Source organism: Tachysurus vachellii, chromosome 3 (assembly GCF_030014155.1).
Source record: "Tachysurus vachellii isolate PV-2020 chromosome 3, HZAU_Pvac_v1, whole genome shotgun sequence".
Taxonomy (NCBI): Eukaryota; Metazoa; Chordata; class Actinopteri; order Siluriformes; family Bagridae; genus Tachysurus; species Tachysurus vachellii.
The window spans coordinates 5026101-5044790 of record NC_083462.1 but is presented as its reverse complement, the minus strand read 5'-3'; the positions used below and the strand labels follow the sequence as shown (position 1 = coordinate 5044790).

General features: G+C 40.4%; 1 protein-coding gene across 1 annotated transcript; it reads left to right on the top strand.

Moving 5' to 3' along the window:
• The first annotated feature begins 778 nt into the window (after positions 1-778).
• On the top strand, positions 779-14816 carry LOC132842136 (cyclin-dependent kinase 11B-like). Its single transcript, XM_060864802.1, has 8 exons — positions 779-947; positions 1804-1961; positions 2540-2708; positions 2780-2953; positions 4857-5610; positions 13936-14057; positions 14241-14383; positions 14724-14816. Exons 1-8 carry the CDS (start codon positions 779-781, stop codon positions 14814-14816), a joined length of 1782 nt encoding a protein of 593 aa, XP_060720785.1.
• The last annotated feature ends 3874 nt before the right edge of the window (positions 14817-18690 follow it).

Here is an 18690-nt window from a genome sequence, read left to right as displayed (position 1 = left end):
CTGTGTCCAGAGACAAGTCACAAGTCAAGACAATATTTCACACTTTTACGCAGTGTCTCAGACTAAAACCCCTTTTTACCCTTTTGCAGACTGTTTTTAGCGCTTTTAACAAACCTTTTTCAGTCCAAACTTTTATCCTGGGTGTAAAATGTACTAAGAAAAGGCAAACAGAATGTCAGCTCTTGAACTTTGTTGTGGGTCAGGCAAAGATGGGCATTTAAATCAGCCGCAAAAATAAAGTAGAACAAAGAGGCAGTGATGATGCAAAAATGGTGACAACAGCAATGATAAAGTCCAGGATTCTAGTGGACTTTCACTTTTACAAGAAAACGGCGAACTTGATGATGTTTGAAAAAATCTGGTGCATTAAAAATGCACTCTGCTCAGTTTTTAATGATGAACTGCATTTTGCACAGAACATGTCTTAAAGAACATCATGTACATTTGGTTTTTTATAGTTTCGCACACAAATAAGTTTTAAAGCTATTTTATTTATCTATTTTATTTTTATTTATTTTTTTATTCTTTTCCTGCATTAACTTAAATTAAACCTTTTATCGGTCATTGTTAAAACTGAGCAATCGAAATAAATGTCTTTTTAAAATAAAATAAAAAATCAAATCTCTCTCTCTCTGTCACTTTCTTTCTGTCTCTTTCTCTCCCTGTCTGTCTGTCTGTCTGTCTCTCTCCCTCTCACTCTGTCTCTCTCTCTCTCTCTCTCTCTCTCTCTCTCTCTCTCTCTCTCTGTCACTTTCTCTCTCTCTCTCTGTGGAAGGTAATGAAGAGGAAAGGTAAGCAGAGAATGCAGGAAAACCTGTATGAGATTTTGGACTGGCTGGAGAATGAGCGAGGACAGATGATAATGCAGTTCTGGAGTTGTGTGTTTCAGGAACACATCCTGCAGAAATATCCTTTGCTGCGTCAGCTCCAAACCAGCCTTCTGAATGGTCAGACATCAATTTATCTTCCCTTTCTCTGTTCATCATTAGACTCCATGGATTCACATGACCGTTTTGCTTAAGCAGGCTTTTGTTTGTTTTTTAAATACTTTATTTTCAAGCTTTGATTTAAGTTTCAGTGACAATATTTAGGATATAAGCTTTTTCTGGATCATATGTTCATGTACAAAGTCTCTGTCATTTAAGGATTTTTCTTGTTTAATGAAACACTCTGCAGTACAAAGAAACTGACAGGAAATGAGGAAAAGCAGGCAGAGCAACAGAAGAGTGGAACAAAGAGAAAGAAAAGCATTGATGAGACAGAGGATGACGCAGGCTGATCCTGTGTCCTGTCTGAGAAGCCTATTTTGCCTATTAACTGGGCTTAATGTGCTTAAGTATAAGAATATGTGGCTTAAATAAATAAAATGGTTATGTGTTGATATCTCTATAATTAAAATAAGAAAAATACATTTGAACAAAGAAGAAGCGGAGGACAATGAACAAAAAGAGGAACTAGAGGTTCTGCAGTTTAAGCCTGCTGTTCTACCAGTCAGTTGTGGTTCTATGAGAGAGGATTTATATAAAAGCAGATTTGCAGGTTGTTAATTAGAGTTAGGATAAATGTTGTTTAACATTGTGGTGGAAGCGCGTTTGGCAGAATAATACTTAGGCTTATTGCTATCACAAAGGTAGGGTTGGAAATCTAATTAATCTTATTACACTGTTAGCTGCATTTAAATTAAAAAATATATATTACTGGACTGTTTTTGGTGTCTTTTGCATAGCTGGTTCATTGTTGTATGCTATGTTACTATGCATTTAATAACTTATACCTAAAACAGCTTGCTCTTTTTATATAAAGTGAAGATGAACATCAGTCAATTTAATTTAATTCCACTGGAGCAGCTGATTACTTTTTTTCGCCGCAAGAAGACCGAGATATCATCTCAGCTGGACGACCCACAACTTTTCTTCGACCATCTCAAAGACCACGGTCTGATATCTGAGGATGTTTACCAGGCAAGCAAGCAACATTTCTAAAATTGAGGAGATTTTTTTAAACCTTAATCCTGAATGATTGACTTCATCAATAAATCTAGATGTAGAATGTTTAGTGGATCTTAATATTTGATCAGTGTTAATTACTGGACATTACTAGTACCAGGTAACATACTGAAAAAGACGTATTCTAGATATTAAAAGAGCTATAAAGTGAAAGCATTGTACTTGGATTTGTGAGTGAAATTTGAATATGCAAATAATTTAAGGATATTAGTCCCTCCCCCACATCCACTTATTATCTGCTTTATTCTTACATTTCATTTCAACTTGTTTATTTAGCATTTATTTCAAAACTTTCTGTTGAGAAAGTACCGGTAGAATAAAATGTCTGACAGACCCTAGTGAGAATATAACAAAATTAATAATATGATTAGATTTTTAAATCTTTTGCTGTAACGTAACAATGTTAGTGGAAAACTAGCTTGTGCCAGGAAAACCAACAATTGCACAGAATTCCTATTTTAAAGGTTTCTCTTGAGTCTCAGCACAGTGGAGTTTGTCTGATTATAATAAACTTTGCTTCTTTCTTTGAGCAGAAGTTAATAAAGATGAAAAGTAAGGACAGAAGGCAGAAAGCTGTGTATAAGGTTTTGGAAAGCCTGGAGAAGGAGCCAAATAAAATAAAGGAGTTTTGGAGTTGTGTTTTTGAGGAGCACATCATGCAGAAATATCCTTTTCTGCGGTCACTACAAAGGAGACTTGACGGTCAGTCACTCAATTTTATTTTTCCTCATATAGTCATATATTATCTTAAAGAAAATTATGTCTCTTTTTAGAATCTTTCTTGCTTAGTCAAAACCTGCCCTGGGTAGAGAAACTGACAGGAAATGAAGAAAAGCAGGTAGAGCAAAAGAAAAGTGGAACAAAGAGAAAGAAGAGTGTTGATGAGACAGAAGAGGAGGATGCAGGTCCTTTTTCTGTGTCCAGCTCCAGCCAGAAGAAATTATTAAGTATGTTTATGGCAAAATTATACAGGGAGTGCAGAATTATTAGGGAAGTTGTATTTTTGAGGATTAATTTTATTATTGAACAACAACCATGTTCTCAATGAACCCAAAAAACTCATTAATAGCAAAGCTGAATATTTTTGGAAGTAGTTTTTAGTTTGTTTGTAGTTTTAGCTATTTTAGGAGGATATCTGTGTGTGCAGGTGACTATTACTGTGCATAATTATTAGGCAACTTAACAAAAAACAAATATATACCCATTTCAATTATTTATTTTCACCAGTGAAACCAATATTACATCTCAACATTCACAAATATACATTTCTGACATTCAAAAACAAAACAAAAACAAATCAGTGACCAATATAGCCACCTTTCTTTGCAAGGACACTCAAAAGCCTGCCATCCATGGATTCTGTCAGTGTTTTGATCTGTTCACCGTCAACATTGCGTGCAGCAGCAACCACAGCCTCCCAGACACTCTTCAGAGAGGTGTACTGTTTTCCCTCCTTGTAAATCTCACATTTGATGATGGACCACAGGTTCTCTATGGGGTTCAGATCAGGTGAACAAGGAGGCCATGTCATTAGTTTTTCTTCTTTTAGACCCTTTCTTGCCAGCCACGCTGTGGAGTACTTGGACGCGTGTGATGGAGCATTGTCCTGCATGAAAATCATGTTTTTCTTGAAGGATGCAGACTTCTTCCTGTACCACTGCTTGAAGAAGGTGTCTTCCAGAAACTGGCAGTAGGACTGGGAGTTGAGCTTGACCCCATCCTCAACCCGAAAAGGCCCCACAAGCTCATCTTTGATGATACCAGCCCAAACCAGTACTCCACCTCCACCTTGCTGGCGTCTCAGTCGGACTGGAGCTCTCTGCCCTTTACCGATCCAGCCACGAGCCCATCCATCTGGCCCATCAAGACTCACTCTCATTTCATCAGTCCATAAAACCTTAGAAAAATCAGTCTTCAGATATTTCTTGGCCCAGTCTTGACGTTTCAGCTTGTGTGTCTTGTTCAGTGGTGGTCGTTTTTCAGCCTTTCTTACCTTGGCCATGTCTCTGAGTATTGCACACCTTGTGCTTTTGGGCACTCCAGTGATGTTGCAGCTCTGAAATATGGCAAAACTGGTGGCAAGTGGCATCTTGGCAGCTGCACGCTTGACTTTTCTCAGTTCATGGGCAGTTATTTTGCGCCTTGTTTTTTCCACACGCTTCTTGCGACCCTGTTGACTATTTTGAATGAAACGCTTGATTGTTCGATGATCACGCTTCAGAAGCTTGGCAATTTTAAGAGTGCTGCATCCCTCTGCAAGATATCTCACTATTTTTGACTTTTCGGAGCCTGTCAAGTCCTTCTTTTGACCCATTTTGCCAAAGGAAAGGAAGTTGCCTAATAATTATGCACACCTGATATAGGGTGTAGATGTCATTAGACCACACCCCTTCTCATTACAGAGATGCACATCACCTAATATGCTTAATTGGTTGTAGGCTTTCGAGCCTATACAGCTTGGAGTAAGACAACATGCATAAAGAGGATGATGTGGTCAAAATACTCATTTGCCTAATAATTCTGCACTCCCTGTAGAAATAGAAACTGTAAGAATTTGTAGGGATAGATAACCAATTATCAACAATTATAATTATATCATTTGTGACAATGAGTCTATTTTGTCTGAGGAGGACAGGTTTATAATGGAGACTCAGCACTGTATTTTCATTAAAATACCTGGAACCCCTCAAGAGTATATAATTAAAATAAATGTAGAAAAGAGGTCAATTGTAGTTGCTCTTAGTCTATAGGAACTTTTCTCTTGAGCATTTCTTGTTTCAAAACATAATACTGCATTTAAATCCTCTCTCATCACACGTTTGCATGTTTTGCTTTATTACCGGTTTTTAGTCGTTATGGACGATTCCAGTGAAGAGGAGCTCAGAAAAAGTGTACACTCAGATCAAGAAGAAAAAGAAGAGACTAATGATTCCAGTGAAGAGGAGCTCAACGAAAGTCTATACTCGGATCAAGAAGAAAAAGAAGAGACTAATGATTCCAGTGAAGAGGAGCTCAACGAAAGTCTATACTCGGATCAAGAAGAAAAAGAAGAGACTGGTGATTCCCATGAAGAGGAGCTCAACGAAAGTCTATACTCAGATCAAGAAGAAAAAGAAGAGACTGGTGATTCCCATGAAGAGGAGCTCAACGAAAGTCTATACTCAGATCAAGAAGAAAAAGAAGAGACTAATGATTCCAGTGAAGAGGAGCTCAACGAAAGTCTATACTCGGATCAAGAAGAAAAAGAAGAGACTGGTGATTCCCATGAAGAGGAGCTCAACGAAAGTCTATACTCAGATCAAGAAGAAAAAGAAGAGAGTGGTGATTCCAGTGAAGAGGAGCTCAACAAAAGTCTATACTCGGATCAAGAAGAAAAAGAAGAGAGTGGTGATTCCAGTGAAGAGGAGCTCAACAAAAGTCTATACTCGGATCAAGAAGAAAAAGAAGAGAGTGATTATTCCAGTGGAGAGGAGCTCAGAAAAAGTCTACTCAGTATACTCGGATTAAGAAGAAAAAGAAGAGATTCCAGTGAAGACAATGATGATGATTCCAGTGAAGACACTGATGACCTCAGAAAAACAGAGGATATGTCTAAGTTTGTCTAGTATGTAACTAGACAAAGACTTATTCTTTTATTCCCTTTTTTTTCTTTCACTCAAATATTTCTGACCTGCTAATTCTCACTAACCAGCAATCACTCTTATCATACTGTCAGAAATACTGTCAGAAAAAATACTGTCATACTGTCAGAAAAGGTGGGGTTAAAACCAAACCTAAACCCAGGGTTAACTAAAAAAAACAAACCCCAATTTATGTGGGGGGAGCGAGGAGCATGACGCATGGGGGGAGCGAGGAGCACTGCAAGGCGCATGGGGGGAGCGAGGAGCACTGCAAGGTGCATGGGGGAGGGAGAAGCACTGCAAGGCACATGGGGGGAGCGAGAAGCACTGCAATGCACATGGGGGGAGCAAGAAGCACTGCAAGGCACATGGGGGGAGCGAGAAGCACTGCAAGGCACATGGGGGGAGCGAGAAGCACTGCAAGGCGCATGGGGGGAGCGAGGAGCACTGCAAGGTGCATGGGGGGAGCGAGGAGCACTGCAAGGTGCATGGGGGAGGGAGAAGCACTGCAAGGCACATGGGGGGAGCGAGAAGCACTGCAATGCACATGGGGGGAGCAAGAAGCACTGCAAGGCACATGGGGGGAGCGAGAAGCACTGCAAGGCGCATAGGGGGAGCGAGGAGCACTGCAAGGTGCATGGGGGGAGCGAGGAGCACTGCAAGGTGCATGGGGGAGCGAGAAGCACTGCAAGGCGCATGGGGGGAGCGAGGAGCACTGCAAGGTGCATGGGGGGAGCGAGGAGCACTGCAAGGTGCATGGGGGAGCGAGAAGCACTGCAAGGCGCATGGGGGGAGCGAGGAGCACTGCAAGGTGCATGGGGGGAGCGAGGAGCACTGCAAGGTGCATGGGGGAGCGAGAAGCACTGCAAGGCACATGGGGGAGCGAGAAGCACTGCAAGGCGCATGGGGGCGAAGAGCAGGAGCACGGCCAGGTTAAGTGAAGTCAAGTCAAGAAGCTTTTATTGTCATTTCAACCATATATAACTGTTGCAGTACACAGTGAAATGAGACAATGTTTCTCCAGGATCATGGTGTTACATAAAGCAAAGACAGAGCTAAGGACTTAGTAAGTTAGTCCTAGATACATAAAGTGCATCTGTCCAATCTGGTGCAAACAGTGCAGGACAAGACAAACAAGACAGACAAGAAAGACAGTTCAAACAAAAAATACAAGACATTACACAAAAGACATTTAAGACATTTACACCGACCTGTGTAAAGACTGTATGTTCAGTGTAAATACTGTATGTTCAACAATATTGTGTGCAGTAATACTATAATGAACAAGTGTTATAGCAGCAGTTACCTGAGATATTGTAAAGTATTGTGCAAAACAGCAATCAACTGAAATGTGACACAGCATGTGCAAAGAGCAAAATAATGTGTGCAAAAAACAGCATGTAAACAGTTTGATGGATGTATATTGGAGTGTGTGTATTTAGTTAGTGTATTTAGGTCTGTGCAGTCCATACAGTTGATGTTTGTGTGTGTGTTGTGCTCAGTACAGTTCAGCTCAGTTATTAAGGAGTCTGATGGATAATTAAAATAAGAAAAATACAGTTGAACAAATTTCCGAAATGATAATACAATCAACTGGTTGTGCAGGATGTGCAAAATGATATATAAGAAATGATAGAATAACTATCAAGATGGTGCCGCGGATGGCAGCCTCAGTGCTTAGCTCCTCAGTGTTTGTTCTGTTTTTGTTAGTTTTTCCTGTTCTGTGTCAAGGAAATCCGATCAGTTTCACGAGGGATGAACTGCTGAACATTCGGCAGCACACGTTTTTGAGTATTCCGACGTTTTGCTGCATATTGTAGTTGGCGGAGCGGCTGCGCTGTTTAAGCACTTTAGGACGCACAGGGGGGAAAATGCGCCGGCATGCTCGTGAAACATGTGTTAAGAACACCGCTGCCTAGCATCCATCTGGCGAATCTCCGCTCTCTTCCCAACAAAACGGACGAACTCCTTCTGCTCACCCGGAAAAATAAGGATTTTTCGAACTCTGCCGCTCTCTGCTTCACGGAAACCTGGCTGAATGACACCATTCCGGACAGCGCGCTAAGACTGCCGGGTTTCAGCTCTTTAGAGTGAACCGCGACGTGGAATCCTCAGGGAAATCGCGTGGCAGCTGGACGTGTTTTTACATCATTGAAAGGTGGTGTACTGATGTAACTGTGTTAAAGAAGATGTGCTGTCCAGATCTTGAAACACTCTTCGTTAACTGCAAGCCATTCTATTCGCCGCGGGAGTTTTGCTCGTTCATTCTGGTGAGTGTTTACATTCCACCGCAAGCGCACGTGAGCTCGGCCCTACGGACACTCGCTGACATGATCACAGAGAGTGAGCAACAACACCCGGACTCTGTATTAATATTTCTCGGGGACTTTAATAAAGGGTAGAGTTAAGGCTCAGGGTTCAAGGCCCAGCACAGCCAAGCTGCCACTGCTGGGCCCTTGAGCAAGGCCCTCAACCCTCCCTGCTCCAGGGGCGCTGTATCATAGCTGCCCCTGCACTCTGACCCCAACCTCCTTAGTTGGGGTATGTGAAGAAAAGAATTCCACTGTGCTGTAATGTATATGTGGCGATAATAAAGGCTTCTATGCCCCCCCATTCATTCATTAAAGCGAGTCTCTGCTGTGAACTGCCAAAATTACATGTCCCACCAGAGACAGTAACATACTGGATCACTGTTAACCTACAATAAAAGATGCATATCACTCTGTCCCACAGGCAGCTCTGGGAATCTCTGATCACTGCTTAGTTCATCTCATACCGACCTACAGGCAGAAACTGAAATCAGCTAAACCTGTATTAAGGACTGTAAAAAGATGGACTAAGGAAGCGGAGCAGGATTTACAAGCCTGTTTCTCTCTCACTGATTGGACGGTTTTTGAAGCTGCTGCCACTGACCTGGACGAGCTCACAGAGATCATATATCAGTTTCTGTGAGGATTTGTGTATTCCTACCAGGACTCACTTAACTTATAACAATGATAAACCATGGTTCACTGCAAAACTCAGTCAGCTCCGTCAGGCCAAAGTGTATGCTCACAGAAATGAGGATAGGGTCTTGTATAAACTGGCCAAATACACACTGGAAAATGAGATCAGAGTGGCAAAGAGGAATTATTCTGAAATTCTACGGACTCAGTTTTCCTCTAATGACTCAGCTTCAGTGTGGAAAGGTCTGAAAGCCATCATCAACTACACGACACCATCCCCCCACACCGTGGTGAATCAACAGCTGGCAGACGACCTGAACGAGTTCTATTGCAGGTTTGAAAAAGCCCAATTCTCACCTCCTGTAACCCCCGACTCCAACACACCTAAAATTCAGTTCAGTGAAGATGAGGTGTGCCAGGTCTTCAGGAAGAACAAAAGAAGAAAGGCACCAGGCCCAGACATCGTTTCACCAGCCTGTCTGAAAACCTGTGCTGATCAGCTGGCCCCCATCTTCACACTGATCTTCAACAGATCACTGGAGCTGTGTGAAATCCCCTCATGCTTCAAAAGCTCCACCATCATTCCCGTTCCAAAGAAATCCAAAATTACCGGACTAAATGACTACAGACCTGTGGCTCTAACTTCTGTGGTCATGAAATCATTTGAAAGACTGGTTCTGGCTTATCTGAAGGACATTACTGGACCCTTACTTGACCCTCTGCAGTTTGCCTACAGAGCAAACAGGTCTGTGAATGATGCAGTCAATATGGGACTGCATTATGTTCTGCAGCATGTGGACAGACCAGGGACTTATGCGAGGATCCTGTTTGTGGACTTCAGCTCTGCTTTTAACATCATCATCCCATCACTCCTCCAGCCCAAATTAACCCAGCTCTCCGTACCCTCCCCTGTCTGTCAGTGGATCACCAGCGTTCTGACAGACAGGCAGCAGCTAGTGCGACTGGGGAAACTAAATCCCAGCACCCGCACCATTAGCACTGGCGCTCCTCAGGGTTGTGTCCTCTCCTCACTGCTCTTCTCTCTGTACACAAATGACTGCACCTCTAATGACCCCTCTGTCAAGCTCCTGAAGTTTGCAGATGACACCACACTGATCGGCCTCATTCAGAACGGTGATGAGTCTGCCTCCAGACTGGAGGTTGAACGGCTGGCTGTCTGGTGCAGTCTTAACAACCTGGAGCTGAACACGCACAAGACAGTGGAGATGATCTTGGACTTCAGGAGAAACCCCCTGCTCTCCCCCCACTCACCATCATGGACAGCATTGTGACAGCAGTGGAGTCATTCAGAGTCCTGGGAACCACAATCTCCCAGGATCTGAAGTGAGACATTCACATAGACACCATTGTGAAAAAGGCTCAGCAGCGGTTGTACTTTCTTCGCCAGCTGAGGAAGTTCAACCTGCCACAGGATTTGCTGAAACAGTTCTACACTGCCATTATTGATTCCATCCTCTGCACTTCAGTGACTGTTTGGTTCAGCTCAGCTACCAAATCCGATCTCAGAAGACAACAGAGGGTAGTCCAGAGTGCTGAGCGAACCATTGGCACAACACTCCCCATTCTCCAAGATCTGTACTTCTCCAGAGTGAGCAAAAGGGCAAAGAAAATCACTCTGGACCACTCACATCCAGCACACTCGCTCTTCAAACTGTTGCCATCTGGTCGATGCTACAAAGCCCTGAGCACCAGAATGACCAGACATAGGAACAGTTTCTTCCCTCAGGCAATCCATCTGATGAACACTTGACATACACAAAACACACAACTTTACTTAAAACACATACTTACTTATTTATATTTAAATTTGCACATTTATATTTCAATTTGCACATTTTCCACTGTACATACAACTGTCTATATTATATATGTGTTCATGTCTTGTCAATGTCATTCTGTTTACACTGTGGAGCTTCTGTACTAGAACAAATTCCTTGTATGTGAAAACATACTTGGCAATAAAGATCTTTCTGATTCTGATGATAGTAATGATAGAGAGCCTTTAACTGTACCAAAAAATACCAAAAAATACCAATTGTATTATTTCCAAATTATTTACCTTGTTATTGCTGTCCAACATGTAGCACCTTGGTTTCTTGTTTCATTGGGATATTAAAATGATCTTGCACATACCTCGTGTTGATCCTCCTGTCTCCAGTGCAGAGACATATGAATCCAGTGAATATGTCAAAGAAGAAGCGGAGGACATTGAACAAAAAGAGGAACTAGAGCACATGTGTCAATCACAAGGCCTGCGGGCCAAACACGGCCTGCAACGACTTTTAATTAGGCCTGTCAACAAATTCTGGTCATCATTGTAATGTGGTCATCTGTGACAATTACAACATCACTCAACGCAGAGAATTAAGAGAATAACTGTAAACAACGTAAATGCTATCTGAGGTGCATAGATATATACACTAGATGTCGCCTTGGGTACGGCAGTACATTGGAACGAATGCGTCAATTGAGCCACCATCTTGGTACGGGGGACCCCCTCCTCTTAATGCATCAGCGTCAATGTAGGCAAAGAAATAAAATCACCATAAATCGTCATGAATGCGATTTTCTAGTTTTTTTGTTTCTTCCAAAGGTCAGACATGTATTTATCATTGACTCCAGAGAAAATTTAAGGTTTTGATATTAAGATAATCTACTTTTTCACAATATAATGCATAGTGCTAGTAGGTGTAAGTTTATTACTTACATTCTTCCACTTGAGTAAACTTCAAATGAACAATCATTACTTACCTTATATCTTTTATTTATTCCTGTCCCGCAATAGCTAACTGGTGACAGCCTTCCAGGACTGTCAGATGAGTTAACCATTTAAAACTAAGTGTTTAGTTTCTCTGCAACAACAGTAACCTTACACAGTTTCTTCCTGACACTTTTGCTCTGCAGTTGCAGAGTATGAACCTTTGCAACATGGTGTTGTCTCAATTTATGAAAGGTACAGACAACTAGTGAAATTAAGCTAAAGTGATGGTTGTCTATGCCATCTTGAGTCTCAACAATGTGATAACGAAGACCAAATATGTCATTATACATTTTTTTAAATTAACATACGATAAAAAAAATCCAAAACTTTTCCATCCATAATCTGATTAAATATGTCCTTAAGTGAAGTAACTTGATAAAAGAGCATTCTGCTTGTGTTAGAATGCTTGTCCAGGACAAGCTAATAAAATATGTTTGACAGATAAGGGAATCTTACAGAACATACATAAAGTTGGGTCTTCACCTTTAAGCAAAAAAAGCATGGGTCAATTTTTATGTCATTATTATAATGTCATTATGTCATTATTAAGCGCTTCAGAATCTACAAACATTGCCGGTTTTCCTAACTGTCAAAAACTAATGGGTAACTAGCATGGATTATCTGCGGTCGTTAACCAAGGACTGAAACAAACCAACTTAACCACAAATATAATTTCCTAACATTTAATATCATAAAACACATTCTCTCTTGTGAAATGTAATCCCTTGCTGTCTGGTTTTTATATTTCATTCGTTTGAACATCCAACGCAGCACAGAAGTCCGGCATCGTCCATGAATTTGAAGTACAAGACACCTGTACAAACATGGCGGTGGTTTTGACGCATTTTTAGGACCCCAAGGTGACATCTAGTATAGATATCTATGTCTGAGGTGGGCCAGGTGACTAGTACAATGTCTAAAAAATGAAAAGTGGACAGTGAATATCGGCAATTCCAACCAAGATGGGAAACAGAGAGTACAAAGAAAAGCCAATGTGTCTCATATGTCAAGACATTTTTAAAGAGTATAATATTAGGAGGCATTTTGAAACAAAACATGATCAGTATGGAAGCATGGATATGGATCAGCGGCTGCTTAAAGTCAAAGAACTAAAACACAAACTTCAGCTTCAGCAAAACATGTTTTCTCGCATGCACAGTCAGAATGAGGGAGCTGTGAAGGCAAGCTTCATAATTGCAGAGGAGATAGCAAGAGCATGCAGGCCGTTCACCGAGGGAGAATTTATTAAAAACTCTATCGAAAAGGTATGTGGTATTGTGTGCCCCAACAAAAAGCAAGCCTTTGCTAACATCAGCCTTTCCCAAAATACCATTGCTAGTCAGGTGGATGAGCTGGGCTCTGACTTACAAATCCAGCTAAAGGAAAAGGCTAAGGACTTTGTTGCCTATTCATTGGCTATAGATGGCTATAGATTCATTGGCTACTGCTCAGCTCTCTGTATTCATTCGAGGGGTAGATGCTAGGTTTTCCGAGTTTGCACCTCTACTCCCTGAATCAATGCCACATCTGCGCCTTAACGCTGCACGCATCATGTCTATGTTCGGGAGCACCTACACGTGTGAGAAGATGTTTTCTATAATGAAGTTGACCAAATCATCCCACAGATCCCACCTCACAGACCAGCACCTGGTCTCCGTAATGAAAGTGGCTTAGGCAAAAGACATTAGTCCTAAAATAGATGAGATTGTTTCTAAGAAAAGATGCAGGGTGTCTGGTAAGAGTTAAAAATGCCTAATTTGTTATGTTTGGCATGTACTGTAAACCCTCATAAAAAAAACCATTTGTTTGCCATGTGGTAGTTATATCTATCATTTGTTGATCAAACAGTTTTCTAAATGACTGTTTTAAGCTACTGTTTAAAAGTATTGTATTAAGTACTGTTTTAAAGTACTGTTTTAAAGTAGGCTACTGTTTCAAAGTACTGTTTTAAAATTTTACATTTACATTTACAGCATTTGGCAGACGCCCTTATCCAGAGCGACGTACATAAGTGCTTAAATCTCTAACATTGAATACATTAATGCTGGATCACTAAGTTACATACTTAAGATACCATGAGTTTAAAACATTTGTTCAAAGTTACAATGAAAGTGTCAAAGGTGTTTTTTTTTTTTTTTTTTTTTTTTTTTTTAAATGCAAAAGATAATGAAGAAGTGCTAGTTGAAGTGTTTCCTGAATAAGTAGGTCTTCAACCGCCGCTTGAAAATAGCCAGTGACTCAGCTGTCCGGACCTCTAGGGGAAGTTCGTTCCACCACCTTGGTGGTGTACCTTGGTGGTGCACCTTGGTGGTGTAAAATACTGTGTTACTGTCTTAAAGAAGGCTACAGAAGTACTGTTTTATGCAGTTATGCTGATCAGAGACCTAATTTCTTGTTTTGATGAAGCCTGTGCTGTGACACAGATGTCTAAATATGTTCCAGATCTAAATTAGATTTAAAACCTTTTTTTAATCAATAAGGTTTAATGAAAGTTGGGTTTTTTAATACAGGCCCTATTTCTTTAATAAATAAAAAATCCTCTAAATATATGTCCGGCCCCTGATTTTATTCACAACCCTCAGCATGGCCCTTACAGAGTTTGGATTTGACACCCCTGAACTAGAAGATCTGCAGTTTAATCCTGCTGTTCTACCAGTCAGCTGTGGTTCTGTGAGAGAGGATTTATATAAAAGCAGATTTGCAGGTTGCTAATTAGAGTTAAGATTAATGTTGTTTAACACTGTGGTTTGGCAGAATATAGCTGTAATATTACTGCACTGTATATGATTACGATTGCAGGACATGGTCAGAATGGCAGTTATGACAAAATAGGGCAAGGCACAAAAATGCATTAATGATTAGAATGTGTTTTCATGTGTGTGTTCAGGTGGGTCACGCAGTAAGAGCATCCACACAGAGGAGGGCTGGATCACTCCTGAGGACTTTGTAAAGCAGGAGTTAACTCTGACAGACAGACACTGGAAGAAAGATGTACTGTGTCACGGAAAAACCCTCGACTACCTGGTGAAGGTAACTTAAGCTACAAATTTGTCTGTTTTTCTGTCTCGCTCTCTCAAAAAACAAATTGTAAAGCATATTGCCAAAGTATTAAGGACAAAGAAACAAACTTGAACATAGAACAAAAGATAAAAGGAAGAAGTGAAGAAAAACAAAAATAAAAAGCTTATGTCTTTTTTGTCTTTAGACTATGACTGGTGTGTGTGTGCGTGTGAGTATGTTTGTACTTCTTTATATGTAATATGAGTAATTAATAATGTTACTAGATAAAAAAAAACATATTAGAAGAAGATCTACACTAGATCTAATGTTTAGGTCCATCCATATGTTCTTGTATATAATCTGCTTGCAGAACAAGGTCCTGTGTGTCCATCCATTGTTTTGCGACTGTCAACTTTGCTGCCTGGATGAAGCTGTGAGTCTGAAACCCATGATGGCATCATGATATCAGCCACTTTAATAAATTTTTATAAGGTGAGGTGCTGTTACATTTTCTCTGTCAGAAACCATTGTATGGAAGAAATCAATGAGATGATTGCATTTACAAAGGATTTCTTTAAAGATGGATATTAGGCTGCCTCTGAGCTATAGTCAGAAGGCCTGAGACCAGGGGTGTAATTCCCCCAAACTACTGTTAAAAATTATCACTAGTGACATTTCTAACATATTTATAGCACAATCAATTGGAACCACTGTAGATGTCATTTATTTTGTAACATTATCGGTGTTCTGAATTGAGCGTGATTTAAATCAGATAATTAAAAAAATAAAATTAAATCAGATGATAAAAAAGTTAAATTAAATACTGAAGCCCCCCCATGGTGCACAAGTTGGTATCACCCAACTCTCACATCCCAACACAGCACATGATTACTGCCATTTGACTGTGAAAGCAGATCACAAGCAGCTTTAATGACACTCCACATTATCAACAACACCATAATTGTTCACACTCATCTTCTGTTTACAAGTGATTAAAGAAACCTTTCAATTGACAGATTAACTAATGCACACACACACACACACACTCTCTGTGAAAAAAAAATCAAATATAGTTTATGTAAAAATATTAAGTTTCTCAACAAACTTAATATTTTTACATAAACTATATTTGATTTTTTTTCTTAAATCTGATGCACCAGATATTATGTTTTTCATCGTAGTCAGGGAGCACAGCAGCATAGTGGTTAGAAGGTTTGTCTCACACCTCTCGGGTTTCATTCCAGTCTCTCCCCTGCGTGGGCGGAGTTTCTATGTTCTCCACATACTTTGGAGGCTTCCTCTGGGTACTGCGGTTTCCTTCAACAGTCCAAAAACATGAGTTGAGGGATGAATTGCATCTCTAAAATGAAATCTTTATTTAAAATGAGTGTGTCTGTGTGTGTTTGTGTGTATAGGCTTCATGTTCCCTGTACCCGTGTGGTTCAGAAGATGGATGGATGTACAACTAATCTACAGAACAATATGACCTATTTCAGTATTTTTGCTAATAGAGACAGTTGTAAAAATAGGTGAGAATGGAGTTGTACAGTAGGATTCATGAATTCCCCTCGACCCAAAGCTAAAACTCAACCCAAATACACTTTAGGAGACATTCCTGCCCAAAAGCAAAGTGAACAAAAACAAATGAGAAAGGTAAAAAGGAAGAAGCATAGAGAAGCTAATCAGGATAGGAAAGAGAAATAAAAAACTTCTGAAAGTAGAAAACGTGGTTATAGAAATTGAACAATTGAATATGAATTAAATACAATTATGATTCCAATTGCCATAAATAGATTATTTAAAGGAAATTTTATTTGTAATTTCATTTTATTTTCTTTACCTATATTACATACAATTATTTGTATTACATTGCTTTAAATAAAAACAAGGCCTCCCATTGTGAGGACCCTGAAAAGACAAGAAGGTCTAAGTCTGACTCCTTCTTCTAAAGTTCAAACAATAGACTAGGTAGAAGAACTTGAAGAGGATCCTCTGAAGATGCTGAGGCTTTGAAGGACAATCCACTCCAAGGTAATACCAGTCTTGATTTATACTGTCTGCCGTGATAGCAGCTTACTCGTGCAAAACAGGACACACTCCATAGTGGGTCTGTCGAAGCTTTGTTTAGGCAGGGCAGGAACATTTGTCACTAAGTGACACACAGGTCAGTACAATTACTTTAAGACATACATCATATCGATAAACTGTAACATTCTTAGTGTTGATTCAGTGTTTGTGCAAACAGGGAAAACTGAATTTGAGAGTTCGGTGAGTTGAAAATTAAACAAGGATTCAGGGTTCCCATGAGCAGGGAAGACGTTCTGAACAGCCCTGTTTTAGAAAACCTGCAACTCAGACACACATTCACACTCAGATCTGAATAAAGAGAACACTTTCTAATTTCTAAACTCAAGGTGCTACAAAGATTTAGTGATGTACTGTCAGATTCCTAGTGCTAATAAAGCATGTGTGTGTGTGTGTGAACAATAGGATTTGTGCTTTCTGTGTGTTGAAGGCCAGAAAGGGACAGTGGGCTCACATGAACAAGGAACAAGCTTTGGCCAGTCTTTTTACCAGCAACATCTTGGTATACACACACACATACACACACACACAGAAAAAACGAATTAAAGGCCCATGATTCTGTTGTGGTAAGATTGGACGCACACATGTTTCATGCTGGTTTAAGGATATGGAGTGCCGCAGCTGTCAGTAAAAGGGACACATTGAGCGTGCTTGTAAGAATAAAACAGAAAAGAAAAAATGCATCAGGAACTAGTTTTCAGAAGGAAACAAAAGAAGCACATATTTACATTCGGACAGGAAAATAAAGAGTGTACTGACACATCTGATGAGGAATTTCCTTTGCATGTGCTCACTGTCGCATGTGGAACTAAGAAGGACAGCCAGTGAGAATGGAAATCGACACTGGTGCTGCTGTATTGCTGGTGTCGGATGCGGTATACAGCGAAATACTCAGCCACATGCCACTCAAACCACCTGATGTTGTCCTTCAAATTTATACTTTAGAATCAGTGACCATGAAAGGACTCACCCAAGTAACATTTGAGTTGAATGGACAATCAAACAAACTGCCATTATATGTGGTTGAAGGGGATTACCCCTCGTTGATGGGACGTTCCTGGGAGGAGCAACTAAAGGTGGACTGGCCGGTCATAAATTTGATGACACCTAAAACCCTGGACCTCAATGGTGTCCTTGAAAAACACGGTGAAGTTTTCAAACAGGAGTTAGGCAGCATGAAAGGAATCACAATGAAATCGACTGTGGAACAGGGAAGACAGCCAAAGTTTTTAAAGTTTCAGCCCCTGCCATATGCACTCAAACCTAAAGTAGAGGCAAGCTTGGATGAACTTGTGAAGAATGGAGTGCTGGAACCAGTCAATGTGAGTAAGTGGGCAATGCCTATTGTTCCATTTATAAAGAAGGATGGAGGAATAAGGATCTGTAAGGATTTTAAAGTTACTGTAAATCCAGTGTTGTCAGCAGAACAATACCCCTTGCCTCACATTAATGACCTCTTTGCTGGGTTGACAGGAGGACAAAGATACAGCAAAATCGATCTCAACCAAGCATACCGACAGATGCATGTTGAGGAACAGTCCAGAGAACTTCTCACCATTAATACACACAAAGGGCTATTTCGGTACAAATGTTTGCAATTTGGAATTACTTCCGCTCCATCCATTTTTTAGCGAGCGATGGATCAGATTCTAGTGGGGCTTCCAGGAGTTGTGTGTTATCTAGATGACATTCTAGTGACTGGCACAGATGAAGAGTCGCACTTACAACACCTGGATGCTACCCTTGCAAGGCTGAAAGAATACGGATTAAGAGTGCGCAAGGATAAATGTGAATTTTTCCAGTTTGCAGTCAAAAACTTAGGCCATGTCATTGATGCCTCTGGTCTGCATACGTTCCCATCCAAAGCTAAGGCTGTTAGGATTTGACCGGGGGATAAGAGGCAAATGTGACACAGAAGCCTCTTGGAGTCACGTGAAGGGTGATTTATTAGTGCACACACATGGTAACAAACCACAACTCATGGTGTAAGTAATAAAATAATACAAAAAGAAAAATAAAAACTGTACAAAATTTAGCCTATATACAAAATATTTACAAGATAGTTCAGCTAATTCAATTGATCTGAACCACATCAGCAAGAAAACAGCATTTACTCGGTATACCATCTACAAACACCAACTCCTACAATAACCCAAACCGACTGACTGTGTGGGAGCCATTTTATACTCTTAGTCCCGCCCGTGGATCTAACCATTCTGAAATTTGTAGGGGTTTTTTCCTCTGACTATAGG

What these genes read in the sequence shown, in the direction of transcription:
- LOC132842136 (XM_060864802.1), top strand. Translation starts at nt 779, where the DNA reads ATGAAGAGGAAAGGTAAGCAGAGAATGCAGGAAAACCTGTATGAGATT. An exon ending in ACTACAAAGGAGACTTGACG is followed by an intron (nt 2,709 to 2,779) that starts GTCAGTCACTCA and finishes GTCTCTTTTTAG; the next exon opens with AATCTTTCTTGCTTAGTCAA. An exon ending in GATATGTCTAAGTTTGTCTA is followed by an intron (nt 5,611 to 13,935) that starts GTATGTAACTAG and finishes CACAACCCTCAG; the next exon opens with CATGGCCCTTACAGAGTTTG.